Source organism: Trichinella spiralis, assembly GCF_000181795.1.
Source record: "Trichinella spiralis strain ISS 195 chromosome Unknown Scfld9, whole genome shotgun sequence".
Taxonomy (NCBI): domain Eukaryota; kingdom Metazoa; phylum Nematoda; class Enoplea; order Trichinellida; family Trichinellidae; genus Trichinella; species Trichinella spiralis.
In genome coordinates, this window is record NW_003526948.1 from 3168946 (window position 1) to 3191649 (window position 22704).

At 33.2% G+C, this 22704-nt stretch overlaps 5 protein-coding genes across 5 annotated transcripts; 3 read left to right on the forward strand and 2 right to left on the reverse strand.

Annotated features, from left to right (window-relative positions):
* The first annotated feature begins 4 nt into the window (after positions 1 to 4).
* Positions 5 to 1471, forward strand: Tsp_05408 (conserved hypothetical protein). Its single transcript, XM_003371698.1, has 2 exons — positions 5 to 722; positions 807 to 1471. The coding sequence occupies exons 1-2, from the start codon at positions 5 to 7 to the stop codon at positions 1469 to 1471; spliced, it is 1383 nt and encodes a 460-aa protein (XP_003371746.1).
* Positions 1472 to 3377: 1906 nt separating this feature from the next.
* On the reverse strand, positions 3378 to 4779 carry Tsp_05407 (conserved hypothetical protein). Its single transcript, XM_003371699.1, has 4 exons — positions 4745 to 4779; positions 3941 to 3946; positions 3733 to 3901; positions 3378 to 3476 (listed from the first exon to the last, which is right to left on the reverse strand). The coding sequence occupies exons 1-4, from the start codon at positions 4777 to 4779 to the stop codon at positions 3378 to 3380; spliced, it is 309 nt and encodes a 102-aa protein (XP_003371747.1).
* Positions 4780 to 11702: 6923 nt separating this feature from the next.
* Positions 11703 to 12977, forward strand: Tsp_05406 (phosphatidylinositol 4-kinase type 2-alpha). Its single transcript, XM_003371700.1, has one exon. The coding sequence runs from the start codon at positions 11703 to 11705 to the stop codon at positions 12975 to 12977; it is 1275 nt and encodes a 424-aa protein (XP_003371748.1).
* Positions 12978 to 15874: 2897 nt separating this feature from the next.
* Positions 15875 to 17658, reverse strand: Tsp_05405 (zinc finger protein). The gene is made up of 9 exons (XM_003371701.1): positions 17596 to 17658; positions 17172 to 17387; positions 16980 to 17104; positions 16644 to 16721; positions 16517 to 16587; positions 16360 to 16453; positions 16185 to 16262; positions 16066 to 16136; positions 15875 to 16002 (listed from the first exon to the last, which is right to left on the reverse strand). Exons 1-9 carry the CDS (start codon positions 17656 to 17658, stop codon positions 15875 to 15877), a joined length of 924 nt encoding a protein of 307 aa, XP_003371749.1.
* A 3079-nt stretch (positions 17659 to 20737) lies between these two features.
* Tsp_05404 (hypothetical protein) lies at positions 20738 to 22121 on the forward strand. The gene is made up of 4 exons (XM_003371702.1): positions 20738 to 20751; positions 20897 to 21058; positions 21179 to 21444; positions 22087 to 22121. Exons 1-4 carry the CDS (start codon positions 20738 to 20740, stop codon positions 22119 to 22121), a joined length of 477 nt encoding a protein of 158 aa, XP_003371750.1.
* Positions 22122 to 22704: the final 583 nt, after the last annotated feature.

Consider the following 22704-nt stretch of genomic DNA (forward strand, 5'->3'; position numbering starts at 1 on the left):
TCACATGCTTGTTGACAACAGTTACGGCAGTTGTGCGACAAATGCTTACGGGCATTTGTCCCAACAGGATTCATCATCCATCAGCGACTTTGACCACTTTTTGCAAGAAATCGACTCAAACGATCTGAACGCGTTGCTGCAAGACTGGACAACCGATACAGGTCCGACGGATTTGTCTGCATCGTCGAACACGAATCATCTGGATGTTTACGACGCGCATGCTTACAGCGGCCGTCCACCGTGCCGGTACCAAGCGATGCCGACGAACGCGACGTACGACTTGGCCAACAGGTGCATGAAGACTTCGCACCCGGGCGATTTGGACTTCATCTCCACCCAAGAAGCGGCCGGCACGCCGGACAGTGGCATTCAGTCCATCGCCGAATCGCCAAACGGCGGCCATCCGTCCCCAGCGCAAACTCTGTTCTACCACAGTCCGCCCGCACCGCCGACATCCGCCGAGGTTCCGTTGAGCATTGAAATCGATTCAGCCGAACGCGGCAGTTCGGGCGCTGGCCTGTTGACCATTGCGGATCGTTACAGCGACATGCCTGTGCTGTTGCCGGAAGTGCAGCCGCCGCCGAAACTCAGCCGGGCAGCGGCACCGCCCATGGAATTGTCGGCAAACTTTCAACCCGGCAACACTGGTCTAACTAGAGAAGCATCGATCAGGAAACAGGCATCGGCGGATAATAATAGGACGGGGATCAAGCAGTACGGTGGTTTGCAGCAGCAGCAGCAGCAGCAGCTCGGCGCACGGCAAGTAGCGTCGTCGGTGGGTAGTTTGCTTGTGGATCCGGCTGCAGACGTGAATTCTCTTGTGGAAAGTATCGTCGCCACGTTGCCACCGGAAAAGTTGCGCTCGTTCAGCCGTCTGCTGGCGAGGAAGGTGATGAAACGAAATCCGGTGAAGTCGAAGATAAAAGAAATCCCAGTCGACCAAGGTTCCAAGAATCATCTCAAATTGGCAAGTAACAACGAACAACAACTGGAAGAAGAAAAAGCATCGTCGTCGTCGACGTCGAAGCAGTCATTGCCGGACGACGAAGGGGCGATGCCGGCTCTGTTGGCCGAACAATTGGATTTGGTGGAACAGTTGGATGACAGCGGTTCGTTTCCACCATCGCCTCCGCCGGACGATCATCCATTTCGTGGCATCAGTCCAGAAAGAGCTAAACGCATGATGGACAATTGGTTGGAATATCGACGTCACGTGCAAATTGCACTGGCCGAATCGCTGCCGGCGCCGGCGAATCAGACGGACGGAGTTGCTGGTCCAGTAGTGGCCGGTGAAGATGCAAGCAAATCTTGGGTCCAAATCAACGACGATCCAAACTCACAGAACATATCGGTGAAAATTCGCCTTCCACCTCCGACGGCGAGCAAATTGAAACGCAACCAGTGCAATGCATCCAAAGACCAACCACACCATGTGAGCTGCAATTTCAACAGTCGACTCATGTCTGGGTAAGAAGTGCGGATTTGTTTCTTTTTTTAAATCAAATTTCATCCCACTGTCACTGCAATATTTGTTGTCAACTGTCACTGTTATCTGTTCAAAGTTACACAGTATGCAGGGTATGTTTTGTACGTACAACATGAACAACTGAAGAACAACAGTAGTGGCTTTTTGGGACTTTGTAATATATGCCGAGTTGACGTAGTGCAATAATGCATTATATTAATTATGCAAAACTGCTAACTTTATTTAGGCTTGGAAAATATGATTTGGTAAAATTTGAAGGGTTTGATCAAATGAAGGGGACAATAATTCTTTCTCTTCTGCAATATCTATATAAACTAGGCTTTTCTGTATAATATATATATATTAAAATGAAATGCTGTCGTTATAGTTCCAATAATAATGATAATAATAAAGTTCCTAATTATAAATAGTATAATTATTTCTAATTATAATATTTCGGGCTTTTTGTTATAAAAATATTTCGATTATTGGTAAAATTTTGTTTAAAAATGCATAACAAACATTAGCAGTGGAAATAAGTACTTTTTAGAAACTGCAATAAAGCGATGAATGACGTTATGCTCTGGTAAAGGTTCTGATGATTGAGATCTAACTCGCCAAGAGGAACCAAATTCTGATCGAATAAAATACAAGCATAAATGAAACAAGTTTGTGCTTTAAATGGGGTCAACAATTTTTCGAATTATTTTATGATCCTCTTCTTGGAAGGGAATTCTTGATTTTGCCATATGTCAGCTGGCATTGATTTTTGCATTTTTCCCCCGAAAACAGCTTTGCGTGCAGTTCGCATTTTATTGAAAATACAAAACTACACAAATTATAAAGTGAACAGACAACTTTAACAAGTTTATTTATTTCAGATAATAAACCGTTTCGAACATATTTAACCTCCCTCTCAAGGATATATTCTTCAATGGACTCTGAATGCAGTTATTACGAGGGATCTTTTTATTGTTGAATATTACCAAAAAAAATCAACACAAATTTTGAAATTTTTTTTTGTTTTGTTCAATATTATCGATGATCTGAGTTTGTGATGTGCGGTATTAAGAAGACGGATTACACACAGCTTTTGCCTTTTCTTTGTAGCAAGCATTGAAATATGCAATACAACAATCTCTTGCTGTTTTTTTTACTGACGATGATTAATATATGTCTGGAAATTACAGTACTTTTTCCTTGACAAATGAAAACCCATGTGACAAGCAACTGTTTTAAATACAGACTGCTTGTTGTTGTTGATGGAAATAATGCTGCTAGTAGTCTCTTTGCACGCTTGTTTCATTGATTCATGTAATACGCAACTTTAAAATTATTGTTGTTCGAAATACTGGTTTGTTTATAATAATTTCTGATTGTCATGATGATAGTTTGGAGAAGAAAATTTATGGATGATGATGATTCAATACTTACTTATGCATCACATACTTTTTCATCAACATTGCAACTATGTTTGCAAATGCATGCATACTGTTGAATTTATGCAAATACGACAAGAACAGCTATGCGCATTTGTGGAATGAGAAAGTTTCAGACATGATGAACATTTATTTGGTTTACTTTGCATGTTTTAAAATATTTATTTCATTTTAATATTTAGGCCTGCGCCTAGATAGATAAATATATATATATATATATATATGTAATTGTGTCTACAGTAATGGATATTGTGTTTTAGAAATCAGAGAACAAAGCATTCGTCATTGAAACGTTATCGTGAACAAAACACATCGCAAGAAGCATCACTGGGAAGCTGTGATGATGATGATGATGATCATGATGAGTATGTATCAGTCGTTGCAGAAAATTTGTTTTCCACATCACACATCTAGCAAAGGCTTGTGATTTCAGTGAATTGAATGAAAATATGGAAACTTGGAAATATTGTCCATCAGCGAACAACGGCGGCACATTTAAAACGCCCAACCAGTGTACAATGCCTTACCGTGATTGGAACAGCAAAGTATGAAGTTGATAAACTGCTAAATTTCTAAAAACATTCATTATTTTGATGCTTCATTCACATTTACTTTTGTAATTATGCATATTATATCATTTCTGTTGACTTCAGGTAAACATATTGTATGGCATGTATTTTTATTAAAACTGAAGGAAGCAGAATCTTAAAGCAGAATATTTTTAATCTATTATAATATTTGAAAATTTCTTACTTGAGAACCACACTATTACTTTGCATGTTGTATTCAAATTTTATTGCTGAAAGTAAATATAATAAACTGACTTACGACAATTTGAGCAGTAACATATCCGTTGTTATATTTGAGAATCATGCAACCACAGTTGATGTGAATGAAAGAATTGCCTGCTGTCATTGGAGGTAGATATCTTTTCCAAGCAGTTCTGTGTGATTCAAGATAAGCTTTGTTTTTGTTTTGCAATTTTTGTTTGTTTGAACTGTAATAAATAAAATTGTAAACAATATCGCTAATTTACTTAATGCTAATAATAATAATAATAATAATAATAATACAATCGTGCATATAAGAAGTACCACATGCAGTGAGTTGTAGAATTTGAGAAGTGATTTTTATAATAATGAAAAAAACAACAGCAACAATAAATTGTGTGTATATATTATTAAAGAATAAAAAGCTCGTTGAAGAGCCAAAATAGACGTCGCGGAGAGGAAGGAAAAGATAGTGATAAAGCAAATGCAACAGATAGATGACTGTGGAAACGATTGTCAAGAGTTTGAAAAAATTGAAATCAGCATCGAATAAACAACATAATCATGGCTCTGAAAAAGAAAAAAACGACGATAACGACAATATGACAGCAGAACTGATTAATCATAAGATGCAAAAGCCTGTTTCAAAAGAAATTTCAAAATTCAACGACACTTCTGTATGCAAATTTAAAGACAGCAGCAAATGTTAGTTTTATTTTTGAAAATTAATATTCCAAAAAGTCCAAAAAAATTCAAGTTGTAATCGTTCCGGTAAAAATAACGAAAAACACGAACAGACAATCGAACAATATTTCGAAAACGTAATAGTGTTGAATAAAATAATAATACACTTTTATAATAATGCTATTGTGGAAAGGAGGCTATATTTGAAAATTTTGCAAATTTAATAATGTGATAATTTTGAAATGAAAATTATGTCATTATATCAATATTTATTTATTAATTTATTAATTAATTATGTGTTTGATTTTAGGTGAAACTGAAATGAAACGGAAAAGTCATGAAAAGTCGATCCACGTATTTTGAAGGAGAACATGAAATTTGTACACCAGGCTGTGGTGCTCAGTGAAAGTGTTGCACGCATTATTCGACTTCACCCACAAGCGATTTTGATTTATTTAAATTTAGTGCAACAAAAGTTGGACAACAACGACCAACTGAAAGCTCAACTTCAGCAAACTTTGATGGACACCATCATCACTTCGGTTATAATGATCGGCGTAGGTCCTAGTGGAAGGCAGTTTTCTCAACTGCTATAGCCAGTTGTCGATTTTTCCATTCTGCCTCGCCGAGCGAATGCTATCCCAGATTAAGATAAAATTCGTTGCATATGGGCTTTGTTTGAAAATGACGGTAATTCTTTTTTCTCGATTATCATATAAATGAGCAAACAAAATATTACCGTACTCCATTATTCATTATTATCATTCTTGTTGGCATGCATGCAGTTATGCTAGTAGTAATTAAGTCAAGCGCTTCATGCAGTTGTGTCATCTGCTCAGTCAAATGCAGTCACAGTCATTTTTCTTTGAATTGACATTGACGAGATAAGTAGATTGATATTATTATTTTACTATTGTTAATTTTAGGCTTGATGATTCAGTGTGACAAATGCTCATATTGGTAACACTCCCGTTGTGCCGAACAACGCAAAGTGAAAAATTCAGACCAACTATATATTTGTGAAATATGCAACATCAAGGTTGCGTCGTTTAGCTGGAAAAGCATGCACGGGATATTATTATGAAAGAGCAGCCCAGAAAACGCTTGAACAATTGCATTTAGCAATTTTTTCAATTTTGTATGAAACAATTTATTTATGCAGATTTAGGTCAAATGTAATTACTCAGTTGAACTGAGTTCCATTCGATTATTTCATTTCAAATATTAGTGATACTATTTTTGCAGTAGAAATATATTTATATATGATGCTTACTTCAGCCGGCCAGATGAAATTGTTTGCGATCGTTCTCAATGTTTCTGTAAAAATGAGGTCAATAAATTAAAACATGCAAATATTTCTAAATGTGATTTAATGTTCTTATTCTTATTCTTATTTTGTTTAGATATTACTGTCACCGGTATATGATACTCTTCCAATGGACATGGTGGTTGGGAGATGTTTAGTTATGAATGTGGCAACATTTTGCCTGGGTTGACCAAAGATACCTCGATATGACGAACAAGATGTATACATATGTGAATGTCGAATTGATCGTGCACGGAGGCTGACCACAAAAACTCAATCGTCGAAGTATTTTACAATTAGCACACAGTCATACGTTTCTAATAACTTTCCCCAGCCCTTGTCTGTGAAACCAATTCCTACTGTACGTGTACTTAATAAATATACTCGTTCAGATATACACTTCGTTTTGTGTTATAGTCAATGTTAACAACTAGAGCAGAGATGACTGAGAAAAATAATAAACAGCAATCTGATGAAGCTGTTTTCTCTGAGGATGTGGCAGTAGAACGTTTAAAGAATATTCTAAATACTGGTATGGCAATACGACGATATGATTGAAAAGATGTTGCTAAAATATGGAACAAAACACTTATCTCATTGTAAATGATACCGGTATGTAATAGCATGTTGATAATTTAACGCAATCTTTGAATTTTGTCTTGCATATGTAACAACTCTATTTTTCTAAAAAAAGTTTTTTATGGTTCTCACAAAATTTTTATTAGAAAATATTTCATTTAAAACATGCAAATTTGAACATCACTGTTTAACAATGATAACATTTTGATGAAAAATATACTTTGTTTGCTTTTGTGCAATTACAAACTGTTTCTATTAAACTGAAATTGTAAGCAGTGTTGAAAGCTAAGAAAAAAAGAAAACGAAATATTTTTACATTGTTGTTTTATCTTGAACAATTCGTCAAATAATTAAAAACATTTAAGAATTGTTTTTTCATTCATTTTACTTCAGATGTATAATATATATAAATGAAAAATAGAATAAGGTGAGTTATTTGTAAATAATTTTCAATTCAATTGAAATGATTTGATGATAATAAAATTTTTAAAGCTACGTTAGCCTTTGCATTGCCTGAATGACGTCATTGCCGTAACTTTAAAACGTTGCTTACTTTAAAGGGTATTTTAAACAATTCACGCCCTGTTATTTATTACTAGCCGACATTACGTTGGTTGAGTTCAGTTTGGTGATAGTGCTTTGTATCGATAGCCGGCGAATTGTTCGTTCGAAAGCGCAACGATGACTTTTCTCTATCTGGTTAATGTGTACTTGTGGAGGGTGTCACTGGTGCTGGGATTGCAGTCACTGCTGATGGTCGTTGCTTTCTTAATTTGCAGTCTGTTTCATGAATTCTTGAATTTTTTGAAAGAAAAGAGAATGGCCGCGGCACATTATACAGAGAACAACGGTCCGCTCACTGTATTTAGAAGAGCTGCCCCGCGTGTGGTCGTTGGAGGAATATTTCATGTAAAATTTATAAAAGAAGAATTACCATTAGTGTCGAACAACTACAACCGTACATGCAGCAAATAACTGACGCTTCAATTATATAAATATTGTGTATTTATTTCTTTACATTACCTCTAAATTCTATTATTTTTTGATCTTTTTTAAATCGACGAGAGACATTATTATCTCATTTTCAATCATCAACTTCATATATTTTATTTTTTCAAATTCAGTTTCATGAAAAACTTCACTTTCACTTTGTTCCACGATTATTATTGGCGACATATGGATTTTTTACTTTTAATAAATGAATATAAAAATAAATTTGTTTATCACGTGCTTTGCTATCAGAAAACTGACGCATGACGCATAGAAAATATTATGAGAGCAAAATTATATGCAGAATAGTGCTAAATATTCCAATTCACCGTTCAAGGTGGTGCTGTTGAATTTCTTTGTTTCTTTGTTCTCAGGAGATTGTTAACTAGATTCGAGAGCGGTATCATGTAGAGAACGAGTATCTCTAGTAGTCGTCTGTCGAATAGCAGTAGATCAAATGGTAATTTAACAGCAACTTAGCATAAACAACACCATCAGATCAAAGAAAGCCAGTCAGTCGTTCAGCGTGTTGAGCAGAAATGCGGTTGGGCTATTTTTGGTTGTATGATTTCATAAAAATTTCAGTTATTATTTATAGAAGTTGTTTTTGATTATTTATTTCTATAAATGCTTGCATTGTGCCTGCGCTATTAATTAATTGATCATCAGCAGAGTACTCACAAGCAGCGAGGTTACATAGCCACGTTTGGTCAAATTGATGCTGTTAGGAAAGTGATCCGCAGTAGTTCCATGGTTTCGGCTACAGATATGACCATGGTGCTATAGACAAATAAATCTTAACAGATTATTAAAATCATTATTGGTCTCTTGCTGCTACTGACAATGTTCTGTAATTTTCTTTGTGAGTTACGTAAGGGTGCATGTATGAATACCACTTTAAATAACAGAAATCCCCTTATTTATTGCAAGTAATCTTAAGAAAATAACTGACGGCAGAATGATTTCAGATGCGTTCTCTTTCTTCTCGCTTTTTAGTGAAACCTATTCATTTCTCCTACATCATATATTACAATAAAAAAAGCTATTTTTATTCAAAACAGTGTCCTACATTGCATCTGACAACATTCTGGTGGATGTTTCAAACCAGATGATATTGGTTAACACCAATTATTATTAATCTTCAGTACTAATATGTTGGTAATGAATGGATTCATTCATTTATGAACTCTCAAATGAGCTTGAAAAAGATCTTTTATATTCATGAAAAGAAATGAATGTGCATAATGATCATATTTTCCAAATGTTATGCAAAATGTAAATGGAACGTACATTGAGATAAGCGCGTATTTATTTAAATTTATGAGCACTGCAAATGAAAAATTAGTTAATTCGACCTAAGGTTATGTATTTTGCTATTTGCATTGCTCACTTATTACTCCAAAGTTAATTTTAAGCTTCATGGCCAGTTATTGAATCCGTCGTCATGATGGACCATGCTGAATTTCAGTTCTCTCTTTCAATTATCATTCATAGCTATGATATGTTACCTAACGTATCCATCCATCAATTCTTTCACTCTTTCAATCAACCAACCACTGAAGATGTTTTCAAACTGCTGAGAAGCAATTAAGTATTTTTCTTGTTTGTATTATTTTTTATTTATGGCAATACGACGATATGATTGAAAAGATGTTGCTAAAATATGGAACAAAGCACTTATCTCATTGTGAATGATATCGGTATGTAATAGCATGTTGATAATTTAACGCAATCTTTGAACTTTGTCTTGCATATGTAACAACTCTATTTTTCTAAAAAAAGTTTTTTATGGTGTTTTCACAAAATTTTTATTAGAAAACATTTCATTTAAAACATGCAAATTTGAATATCACTGTTTAACAATGATAACATTTTGATGAAAAATATACTTTGTTTGCTTTGATTTTGTGCAATTACAAACTGTTTCTATTAAACTGAAATTGTAAGCAGTGTTGAAAGCTAAGAAAAATAGAAAACGAAATATTTTTACATTGTTGTTTTATCTTGAGCAGTTCGTCAAATAATTAAAAACATTTAACAATTGTTTTTTCATTCATTTTACTTCAGATGTATAATATATATAAATGAAATATAAATTTCAAAATGAATAATGTGAGTTAATTATAAATGATTTTCAATTCAATTGAAATGATCTGAGGATAATAAAATTTTTAAGGCTACGTCAGCCTTAAAACCTCTATCATTTTTTTATTATGAGAACTTTGCGTTGAATTGAAAATCAGTTATTTTTGAAAATCTAGTTTGTACATATTATTTGCAGCTTTTACTGTACATTAAGCTGAATATTTGTCTTTTTGTTTTGCAGTTTTATAGAAAAGAAAAATTAAGATACGGAAAGCATGAGACAGAACTAAAGACAAAAAGCATCTGTGGTTCCCTGAGGGCGCTCATTCCGTAGATCTGTGAAAGGGATAGTGAACTCAACCCTCAGTTAATTCTAATTAAGTTCAGAGCAAGCCTATATGGTAAGATTTGAATTATTGCATTGTCTGGGTTTTCACCTAACAGAACGTTTTACATGCAACTGCTTTCATGGACTGCAATATTGTGCGATGTTCATTTAAAAATATTTATTGGTTTTTATATTTAGCCTTTTTTAGTTGCATTGCTTTTCTATGTTAGTCTGTTTAATTTTAACACGTGCATTTTGTATTGTTTTGAAATTTTTTTTCATATTCTTTATTTAGTATTCAAAAACGAGTGCTTTCATTTATTGAAATTTTATTTCATATTTGATTTAATTTTCAAATTTTGTCAGTTAATTCTTCGTTCTCCCATTTATTTAAACTTCATTTTAAAAACAAAGCGGCTCATAATAATGTATGGTATATGAATGCACAAACGCGAAACAAACCGCAATATGTAGCAATACATGGAGGAAATAAGAAAAATGGAATGAACACCACCAATGGAGAATAATAGTAAGCTGATGTTTAAAAATTGGAAAAGATTTCCTCTTTAATTACCCAAGCAAATGTTTTATATTTGTAACGCATTAAAAATATTACATATAAATTATTTACCGCATAGATAATAATGCAGTGCTATAAATGTTTCCTCAGTTAACAGCAAAACCAGGCAGTTTATCAACATTCTGTCCTACTGAAATTATTTTTCAAGAATTTTCACTCCTTATATCACTGCAACAGCATAGGCACATAGCTATCTGTGAAACGTTCGCTTGATAGCTTCAAGCAATTTTTCAGCAATCAAATCAACAGCACAGTTGTTGCATTTGCCATAGGATAGGCTTGAACAGTAGCAAAAGCGTTGTGCAACTCTACTCACAAATCAACCGACTCGGTAATTATTTTCCTTTCTCTGTCCTTCTGCGCTTCTTTCGCGCGCTTTTCGATAACGTTAATAATTCATCGTTAATCTTCCTATATTGAGAGATGGCAAGTGCGAACGTTGAATTGTTGGCTAATGCATACCGCAAGAAGTTGATGCTAAATCATCGCTTTTGCATGCTCATAGTACTCCACAGGATATTCAAAGCCACAACAATGTTGTAAGTAATTTTTAAATATTAGCAAATTGCATTGCATGTTCTGTTTATTAATTTGTAACATTCTTAAAACTTAACCTTAAAAACTGCACTTTTAAATTCATTTCCTGATAAAGTTCAAGTTATCCTTACCATGCAATAAATGATAGATTAATAACGTGAATGCTGTTTTGTCTGAAGCAGCAAAAGCTTACTCTTAATGCTATGATGCTAAATTTATCTAATTGTTAGTTGAGTTCAATTTTTCAACAAAATTTTCAATAATTAATGGGCATGTTTTCCTGAAATTACTATTGATTTCAGAGGATACATTGCATTATTATTCATCTGCTAAACTGTTGACTGTAGAAGATGTAACGCAATCACTTGATACTGCCAGTGTTTTGTGTATAATTTCTCACTTTATATATATTTTCCATTCTTTGAAATTTATCTGAACACAAAGCTGATATGAGTGGTGAGTAAGCATTGTCAAAATTATTGATGAAGGTTAAATTATTTCACGCGGTGAAAAAAACATTGGAAACTTCATTCAATCTCGCATTAAAAGCACATTAATTTTGGGATATGTTTTTTGATAAACGTTAAATTTGATTTCAACCGTACAAAATGATTTTAAAATGCTCTTTCTGCTTTCCTTCATATTGCTTTCTTTATAATTTGATTTTCATCAAATGTGCAGCATTTATCTGAAGCTATTGTTGTTATAATACGAAATATGTGGTGAATAATTAATGTTGATAAATATTACACAAATGTATTTGAAAAGAACATGCTGTTTTGTTTAAAGTTTGCAGTGTTGGACAATTTAAAATTTAAAGTTAGTCTGCTTTAAAATGTTTTAAAGTAGTTAACATTGCACTATCGTAGCAATAGTTCGACGGACAAATCAGTTATTTTCCAAATTGTCGTCGTTTAAGTACTGGGTTTTTTTCTCAACATGGATCAAGAAAATGAATTTATCAAAAAAGACGAAATGCCCAGTTTCGCACATAATTCCACGGATGTCGAGAAAGCTGAACTGCTCACAAGCGGAGATACCGTGCACATCGTATACAATGGCGAAAAATACGATGATCGTGAAAGTACTTGGGAAACTCTTCATGGACAGGATGGCTCGTTGTTATTTTTGAAGCAGCAGAGTTGGCAGAAAAATGATTTTCAATTTTCCTGCATGAAAAAATCCATTGAGCAAGCTGTGAAAAATGGTTTTTTCCCTACGAGAATAGAAGACAGTTCATTTGGATCGTATCTGGTATTGGACGAGGAGAAAAATCGCGTGGGCATATTTAATCCCAAGGACGAAGAAGAATACGCCACAAGAAATCCAAGCCGAATAGGATGGCTTCAGAAAATGTTTCGTCTATGCTGTCCACGCAGAGGTTGCATTTTAGCAAATCAAGCTTATTTGTCTGAAGTCGGTGCATCAATAGTTGATGAGTGTTTGGATTTGAAAATCGTGCCGAAAACAAAAGTAGCCTACCTGGCTTCACCGACATTCAACTATTCTTCGGCGGAGAAAAGAAAAGCTGAACAACAAAGAGAACATATATCTGGTGTGAATCTTCCCGATAAGGTGGGTTCGTTGCAATGTGTAGTGGAAGGCTTTCAACCGTGTACATTTTGGTTGAAGGTATTTGCTTCAAAAAAACTGTTGGACGATGAGCTTAAATATGAGCTGCAACTCCTGTTTGAACGGGTAATAATTTTGGATTATATCATTCGCAACACGAATAGAACCGCAGAAAATTTACTAATTTCTTATAATGATACAAGAAAAGGCGACGAAAATTATGCAGTTAATATGGCAGCCGTCGACAACAGATATGCATTTCCTTACAGACATCCTAGACGTCGACGCCCGTACACGTATTACTGGGCGACTTTACCGTTAGCAAAGAGGCCATTCAGCAATGAAACTCGATCATTTATTTTGCGAAGGTTAAATGATGCGAAACGTATGTCTTCTCTCTTTGAACATTTAAAAAAGTTATTTGAACTTGATGAGAACTTTGACCAGGATTATTTCAAGCTGCAAATGATGCTTATGCAAGGCCAAATTTTCAACTTAAAAATGGCACTTGAAAATGGAGAGACACCATACGAGCTAGTAGAGAGGTGCCCCATTTATGTCCATACACATCCGGATGACATAACTTTACCTATGAACATTGTCACGGATAAGACTTTGCATTTGATGAAAGGCAAATATTGAAACTGATATTTATTTTTAAAAAATATTTACAATAATAATATTATTATTATTAATATCATCATTGTCGTTTTTATTGTTATCATTATTATCGTGAAATTATATGAACTATATATTTTTATTGATAATCTGATTTATTAACTGTTATAATTAATAAACTTATATCATTGTTTTACATTGCTGGTATTATAACAGTTGGGTGGTTGCATTTTGCGCCCATGTAATCAATCATGCAGAATTTCATTTGCGATGGTTATTTTTTGGTTTTTTCCACTCTTGCGTTACACTTTTCTGAAGTATGCACCTTCAATATTCATTCATTATCGTCAGCATAGGTTTTTACATTTATTTCCGTTGTAAATGACGCAGCAGCGATAACGGCTGTTCGTTTTCCATTCCACACCAAGACCTCACGATTGAACGACTAGACATTTTGCTTGTTCGTAACCGTTCAAATTCACTAATTATTAGCTGTTGACCTCATTGGGCTTCATCTGGATTAATGAGCTCAATCTAAGCCGCTCATCTGTGGCGAACATTGACCGGCTAAATTCAGTATCAATGTCTGTTTCGCCGTCATTTCTCATTCAAAATTTTTTCTCAAATTCCTCAACTTTGCAAAACAGTCAGTATTGCTTGCATTGTAAAGCCGTTGATGATTGTGGAACGGTAAGCGATGAATAATTTCTGACGGTAACGGTTTCACGTGTTCTTTCATTTAAATTTCAGAGTTGAATTGAGAAAAATGCTATAACAGCAATATAAAATACTTTTGAAATTTTTTTAGTTGAATTGTCCTTTTGAAAAATAAGTTTAATGAAAACTGTTTCAACGCTGTCCAAATTTTCGCTTTTGCACCATTTCTAAACGAACCGCGTCAGTTGAGAAATTTTTAAATTACAAAAGTCCTTTCACTAGCATCCAAACACAATTTTGCATTCGATCATCTGCATCCATCTTGGCAATTTTCGAAACAGAATTTTTTATTATATCAACTTTTATTTGCAATTATTGTAGCATTACTGTGCTCAGTTAACTTAATTTCATATAAACTTTCCACTATGTATGGACCTGCATTTTTTCCACATGCAGTATAAACGTATATAGTTTTGCTTTGATATTTTTTCGGGAATACTTATATGTCTGCATCCGCCGAAGAATTGATAAATTATGTTAACTGTAATCTATCATTTGGTTGCATCAAACATTTGCGCGTGAGAAACTTCATGTGTCATAAAGATATCGACTTGGCATTATTAGGGGAACGCATCAGTTTTATTATTGGAGTTAATGGAAGTGAGTATACTTTTAGAAAATCAAAAAAATAATAACTTTAATGATTAAATTGTTTGTTTGATTTCATGTTGCGTGCTTTTTTGTGAAATTCTTTTCAGTTTCGTTGAGTTGAATATTAAAATATTTGTAGTCACTAAACTCAGTTTATAATAGCTCGTTATCAATGAAATATATTTATTAATGCGCTTGAAAAAAATCAGTATCTGGCATTTTATCTATCGATCATTTATTTGAACTGTTATTTATTTATTTATTTAAACGTTTGTTATAGTGATAGATGAATAACATTAAAGCTGTTTTGTTTCTATTGGAATGTTTAAATAACAGTTTAATCGATAAAAGGTAAATTATGCTTTTGTTTCGCAGCATTGAATTGTCTTTTAATTTGTTAGAAATAATACGTGAAGGATGAAAGGTTAAATTTAATTGTGGAAGCTTTTTCAGAAATGGTGAAATTTGAAAATTTTATTTAGATTGATTTATTGCTAAACACCAGTATGCAGGAAGCAAACTTTACAGCTTTAGTTAACGGCAGTGAACTTTTTTGTGCATAATTAGTAGTGCTTTTTGTGTTCTAGAGTTTAAAATTGTACATTCAAAAATGCTGCATAATACTTATACTAACCCTCTTTGCAGTAATAATGATAATAACATTGCTTTCTGCTCTTGTGAACTTTGCATTTGTATTTCCTTATTTTATTGAACATTTCTTTGCTAGTTCTTTCCTTTAGGTTTCACATAACATCCGCTATTCTTGCTTAGCTTTGTTTCAGTCCAAAATTGGTATGAATTTAAAATATCACAGTTTTGAGATGCTACTCTTTAAGTCGTCAGTGATTTATCACTGATGATTAATTTACTTTTATACATAATAAACATTGCTGTTTGATGAAGTTAATGACAAATTGTTTATTTATTTCTTTGTATTTTTTAAGTTAGGTCACAATTGTTTCAGAATTACTGCGGCTTAGATGTTGACTTTCATGTGAAAGCTATTCAACTTTTAGTGGTTGTTGTTCTGTAGATAGTGCCATCTGCTGTATATGAACCACTAGCAAGATGCTTTAATATTTAACAATATTGTGAATAATAATATTTTTAAAACACAGAATGCAGTATGTATAATTTTATTTTTATTTATATCATCATATATGTGAAACACATTTACAATAAATAATGTTCCAATTACTCTTGAATGTGAATCTAATAAGCTAAACTAAACTAAACTAAACTAATAAATTAAAGTTTATGAGTTCACATTCTGCAGTTTTTAATGCAGTTGATGACTAACTAAGCATTGTGATGTTTGAAATATGTCTTAGAATCTGGATTGGTAATTTTGTTGGCTTCTTAATTCATCGTAGTTCATCTTGAATTGGATTGTTTTCCAACATTGTTCCCTGCTGTTGGAAAAGGATTGCATTCATTCTGATCACGCATACTTCTGTTGAAGAACACATTTCCAAAGCCGGCATTTGTAGATGTTCCGTAATTAGTTCTGCTAAAAGTATGTGAAGCATAATATTAAGATTGGAACAGAATACAGACAGTTTCACAAGTTGTATTTGCATTATGATATCAAATTTTGAAATATTACAGATCTTTCAAATTTTCTTCTGAGTGAAATTAATGTCATACCATTGAATATCATTTTTAGCAGTGTTTTCAGCGTTAATCATTTCATGTCTGCCGTTGTATGGCTGGTTGGCAACGCTACTGCTATGTCCATTTTCTAATAATGAAATTCATATAAAAGAAGCGTTTGACATGCTGAAAAATGCAGTTTAACGCTTACGGTAAAATTCCCCATTGTCATGGAAAAGAATTTGATGCTGCAGTTGTGGATGTTGATTTTCACTTGCAGATCTGCAGAATATACAACTAAATTTTTTTTTGATTTCAAATGTAACTTACGTTGCAACAAGAGAGGTATTGGGGTTATATGCTGTAGCATTGTGATAAACTGCATAATTCACTTTTGGCAGACTGACGCTGAAAAAATTGTAAGAACGCAGATGTGTTCATTATTAAATTTTGTCCATATTTCACAACATTTGCAGAGTAGTAATTCAAACAATTAATATCTTACCATTGAATATCATTTTTAGCAGTGTTTTCAGCGTTGATCATTTCATGTCTGCTGTTGTACGGCTGGGTGGCAACGCTACTGCTATGTCCATTTTCTAATAATGAAATTCATATGTAAGAAGCGTTCGACATGCTGAAAAATGCAGTTTAACGCTTACGGTAAAATTCTCCATTGTCATGGAAAAGAATTTGTTGCTGCAGTTGTGGATGTTGATTTTCACTTGCAGATCTGCAGAATATACAACTAAATTTTTATTTTTTTTATTGATTTCAAATGTAACTTACGTTGCAACAAGAGCGGTATGGGAGTTATATGCTGTAGCATCGTGATAAATTGCATAATTCACTGTTGGCAGACTGACGCTGAAAACGTTAAAACAAATGTGCTCATAGTATGTTCTTATAAAATGATGTTTATCAGACTGTTTTTGAAAAGTTATACTTTGAAAAATTGAATGTTACAGCATCTATAAGCACGAATGCGGAATTTAAATTTAAATTTAAATTTAAATGGAATCACGGGCAAATTCATCATGTGCTTTTGAAATATGTTATTTTTATATGTTTAATATACAGTTGGATAAATATGATTGTAGGTTAAAGCTAAAACGCATTATTTACCCTTCACAGTTTTCTGGTAAGGATTGTTGAAGCATCATTGGATCAGTCATTCTAAATCCACATCTATTCTTTGCTCTCCTATTTGCTCTGCATTGCCTTTTTTGTTGCTCATAAATTTTGTTAACCTAAATCCATAATTAAACTTTTTCAAGCTCGGAATTTAACACAGCACCATAAAATTTGCCAATTTACCATACTGGCCTTAATATGTCCGTGATTCGCGTGCGACTGCAGGTGTTGTTTTAAAGACAGTTCCCATACAAACGTTTTCTCGCATAACGGGCAAGCGAATGGTGATGCATTGCTGTGCCTTCTCATGTGATTATGCTTGGCACCTTCATTGTTGAATCTGCTTCCGCATATTTCACAAACAAACGGCCTAATTCCCAAATGAATATTCATGTGCATCTAAAGTAGGTTTTAGGAATTAATAATATGCATTTAATTTGTTTTATTGTATTTATCACGCATGCAGGGGAAACTGTAAAAACTGTGGAAGTCAATGATAATTTATAATTTCAGAATATATATATATATATAAATATTGATGAAATAAATATAAATGAAAAAAACAGTGCTGTTAACGTTGTTAATTATTCAAAGCGTATGCCATTACCTTATACTGATACGAAGTAGAGAACTGTTTGTTGCACGATTGACAAAAACGATTCGTTTCCATTGAGAAGTGTATTCGATGTTCAAACAGTATTCAATGATGAAGCTTTTTACGTCCTGAATGACCGCCAAAAATGACGCCTTGTTCGAAGAAGAATGACCTTTCAACAAACCGACCGCTCGCGCACCTGTAAAGCAATGAAATAAAATGATATGCTAAATTTCAGAAGTTTAAAGTTTCAAAAGTTTCAGCAGTTTAAAAGTTACCTGAGCATCACATTTAAAAATTGACAACTATCAGTAAACTGTTTATTTGTAAAATTTTGCAGCATATTCAAAAGAAATATTAAAATTTTATTTAAAATAATTAAATACATTTGTTATTTGGCTACAATATTTCAAATTATCATTTAGTAACGATAATCAAAATTTGCAGGTTCACTTGTCATTAAATTTCAGTGCGGCAGCGAAGTTTAATTGATGACGTGTAACATTGCGTCTATTACGGTGATGTATGTGTCATTATTTTTTTTGATTATTTTCAATTTATACGAGTCATTATGGAAGAAAAAATTTTTTTTAGAAAATTTCGAAAATTTATAGTCTGTAGACTTTGCTCTTTTCGGGAGTCAAAAATGTTTTTTCGAGAATTTTGCATTTTTTGACAGGCATATTTTAAATTAAGTGCAGTTTATCTTATATCTGCTTAGCGATGAATGAACAGCGAGCGTTGCCTGCTTAGTCAGCGTTGTTTCCTGTGACGTCAGGGTTAAGTCGGGTAGAATTTTGCTTCGTGCGAAAACATTGCATGATATTTATAAAAAGCGTTTCTGTGCTTTTGTTCAGTATTAGTCATTTTCTAATTAATCAGTGTTATTATCCCCCTTTACTGTATATTGTTTCTTCGTTCTTATGCTTCCCTTCGCCCTTGAATAATAAAATCTACTTTGGAAACAATCCTACTTGGTGGTGATCGACCTCGGAAATCACAACAGTGTACACATACATTCATAATTTACATAGTTTCGCAGACTGTAAAAGAAAACTACCATGCACTTGTGGAATAAATGACCTCTGAAATTTGTATACTACTAATCTGAATACTACGGAAAGTTGCTCGTCTGTAGCTTTCTTTTAACGTAACTAGAGACTCCCGATTTTTGCAACGAAACATTTTTGACGTTTCAATGATGTATATAGTCTTCAGTTTTGGCAGTTCATTTTTCCTCCATTTTCTCACTATTTTGACTATTTTCATGAAACATCTTTCAAAACTGATTAAAAATTAAATCGAACGTCGAAGCTATTGCATTTGTACTAATTTATGTTTTTATAACAATGAATAGAGTGAATTTAACAATTTTTTCATTGATACCAAATGTGTGGCTATTTTAATTTATTTTGACTATATTAACAATGATTGAATGTCGCTTTCCAAGGTGAGCAATAATTGTACTAGGTGGCGTAAAAAGTAAGAAAAAATACAATCAAAATAAATAATTTAACAATTCCTGACAATTTATTGCGCTCATTCTTAATATGTTTTCGAATCTTTACAGATATCCACGTAACAGTTCAAGAAAATGAATTCCTAGTAGCCCGAAAAGTGCAAAGAAACATTGAATGCAGGCATGATAATTGCAAACAATATTGTGCCAATTGTGCCAATATTTTCAATAACCCACAATGATGATTTGTTGAGAAATTTCATAAAATTGTCATTATGGGACGTGACATCTGCAGAAGAGAAAACAACTGTAATATTGCACTGAAATTTCAATTAACATTAATAGTTTTGATTAATCCTTATTTCATAAGAGTATTCAATCAAAAATAGGGTAAATGAAAATTTGCAATGTAAAGTTTTTGTAACACAAAAATGAAAATCAGGAACAATTTTCCTTAAAAAAGCCATCTCTTTTTGACTCAGAAATTCAATGGAATTAACATTAAAATTCATAAAATGATTTTCAATGCATAAATATTTAACAGACATATTTCATTTCTGTCTCTGGTACCATCACTACAATCAGATTTTAGATTCAGCTTTGAGGCAATATGTCGACAAATGAGCAACTAGGAGCATTGCGGTTGTACATTGTACCTCTCAGATTACTTACGATCAATTGAAGCCTGATCAGTCCACTTTTGGAATCTAAGGTTTTTCTCAAAAATTGCGAAATTTCATGGGCTATAGAGTTGGTTGTTTTTGCGAAAATCAGCGAAAAATTCGTTTTAAAAATTTGGTATCTTTTTCGATTGTTATAGTTTCATATTCATAAAAGAAAGTGTATTCTACGGTTCCAATGCAAACTACTCAGCAGTTGTGGATTAAATGGGCTCTAAATTTGTCTACTGTCTATATTAATGCATTGTGAATTTGCCCATCAGTAACTCTCTTTCAACGGCAGGAATGACTGCCAATTTTTGCACATGAGACATTTTTGATAACGAATCTATTAAATTTCTACTAATTTATTGTTTTTTTACAATCATTTGAATGGAATTTCTGAAATTATTACTGTTACGTAATCATTAATTGCTGTGAATGTAAAGGTAAGCGCTGTAAGTGTATACTTTGCCAAAAAGCAAACATTTCATGGAAGGCGATCCGAATTGCCATGATTTTCATTGATTACGCATCTGATTGATACCAAATGTGTGGCTATTTGATTGTACTTTCGCTAAGTAACAACGATGAAGTGGCGATTTGCATAATTAACATAAAATGTAGTCGCCCAGAGTGAAACTTCATTACGAATGCAAGGAAAATAAATAAATTCACAATTGATGTCAAATTATTGGGCTCATACATGGTATTTGTTCGAATCTTAGAGCAGGGATCGCCAAACTTTTTTTATCATCGACCCCCTATGGTTCTCCTTGACGCCTCATCGACCCCCTATGGATTCCTTGATGCCTCATCGACCCCCAAGCTCATAAAACAAGTATTATTAATAATAAATTTCTTTATTATAATGTATTACCCTTTTCTTTATTTTTAATTAATCAAAAATTTTAATCCATCATAATTTTTAATCAAATTTATTCTTTACCCTTTTCACAATTACTGATTCTCTATCAGATTTATTTTACCTTTACGTGTAATTATCCTTTTGTCAATTTGTATATCTGTTTCTATAATGGCGGTATTCATGTAAATTCAAAGTAGTTGATAATTCTTTTTATTTAACTATTATGATATTTTTTTATTTAACTGTTTGGCATCGTTAATGTGAAGAATGTGTTTGATGAGCAGCTGCAAGGGCATTGATATTTGGCTGTAAATTGGTGAGTTTCAGGCGCACGTCTCCACGCATTTCCAGGTTCAGTGTGTTCCTTTGCTTTGATAAAATCGCATTTACCAATTCATCTGATGTGACGAAAGACAAAGGCCTATACAACACATTTATCAAACTCTTAGAACAAAGTCGCATTTTGTCTAACTGGCGTCTAAACAACCAGTAAGAAAAGGTGGTGAAAATTTAGCCTGAAGTCGAAAATACTCTTTGCATCGCGCAAAATTAATTTCTGATAGTGTCTGTTGATAGTTCAGAAAAGTATAAATTATTGTTACAAAATAGTTCTCGACGAAATAAATTACTCAGATGGGATTTCGAAGTTCATATTCGATCCCGGAGTTCATCGACCCCCATTCGACCCCTAAGCCTTTATCGACCCCTTAGAGAGTCCCATCGACCCCAAGGGGTCGATATCGACCACTTTGGTTACCCCTGCTCTAGAGGAATCCACCAGTACCTACAGAGGAACATAATCCATGCTTGTCAAAAACTGCGGCGTATTATAAATAATGTTGTGATTAGCACAAGCAATTGTGTGGCAATTATAGGTATGTAAATTTTCAATAAACCTCAATCGATGATTTTTTTCAGAAATTTGATAAAGTTACCGGTTTCAGCATTTGCAATTTATAAAATTAAAGACTGGCGTATTGCACGAAAATAGCTTTCCAATTTGATAATGTTGGATAATTCTTACCTCTGAATTGTAATCTATCACAAAATTCAATGAACAAAGGTTTTAAAGTTTGAAAGATTCTTGCCTGATACATAAAAATCAGGAACAATTGTTATTAAAGTAAATTACAATTTTCGGGTAAAAATTGGCAATCGCGTTGGAAAAATGAATGGAACTCTGCCATATGCACCTTCATTTAACTTTTATTCTTCATTACTTTTTATTTCAATTCCGTTAAAATTCTATTTCTGTTTTACTTTTTTTACATATCTCAACAAATACGCAATCAGTAGCTGTCCTGATAGTTTCATGATAGTTAGCAAATATTTCTCTGCCGATATAAATTAATTTCCTTCATTTTTATAGAAAAAAATTTTTCTCGAAAATTGCAAACTTTCATGGGCGTTTTCATGGACTTGGTTGTTTTGGTGAAAATGGGCGAAAAATTTGTTTTCCAAATTTGAACTTTTTTGATTGTTATAGTTTTATACTGATAAAAGATACTGTTTTATAGAGTTTGAATCCAAACTACAAGGAGTTGTAAAATAAATCGCCTCTGAATATGTCTACAGCATATACTAAAACACAGGGAATTTGCCCATCAGTAAGTCATTTTCAACGGCAGAAACCACTGCCAATTTTTGCACATGAGACATTTTTGATAACTTGATAATTGATAATTCTTGAAAATTGCAAAATTTCATGGAGTATAGACTTGGTTGTTCTCGCGAAAATCATAGAAAGCCCTTTTTTAAGAATTTCGAGTTTATTTTAATTCTGGACATTCATAATGATTACCAATATTGTTATGCAAAGTTCCATTAGAAACTACAGAATAGTATTCGAATAAATGGGGTCTAAATTTGTCTATTGCCTATATTAATACATAGGAAATTTGTCCAACGGTCTTCCAACGGCTGCGATTACTGCTAATTTCTGCACATGAAACATTTTTGATAACGAATCTATTAGATTTCTACTAATCTATCGTTTTTTACAATCAATTGAATTGAATTTTTGATATTATTGCTGTTAAATAATCATTATTTGATGCGAATCAAAACGCAAGCGTTGTAAGTGTTTACTTTGCTAAAAAGCAAACATTTCATGGAATCCATTTACGGTTACCATC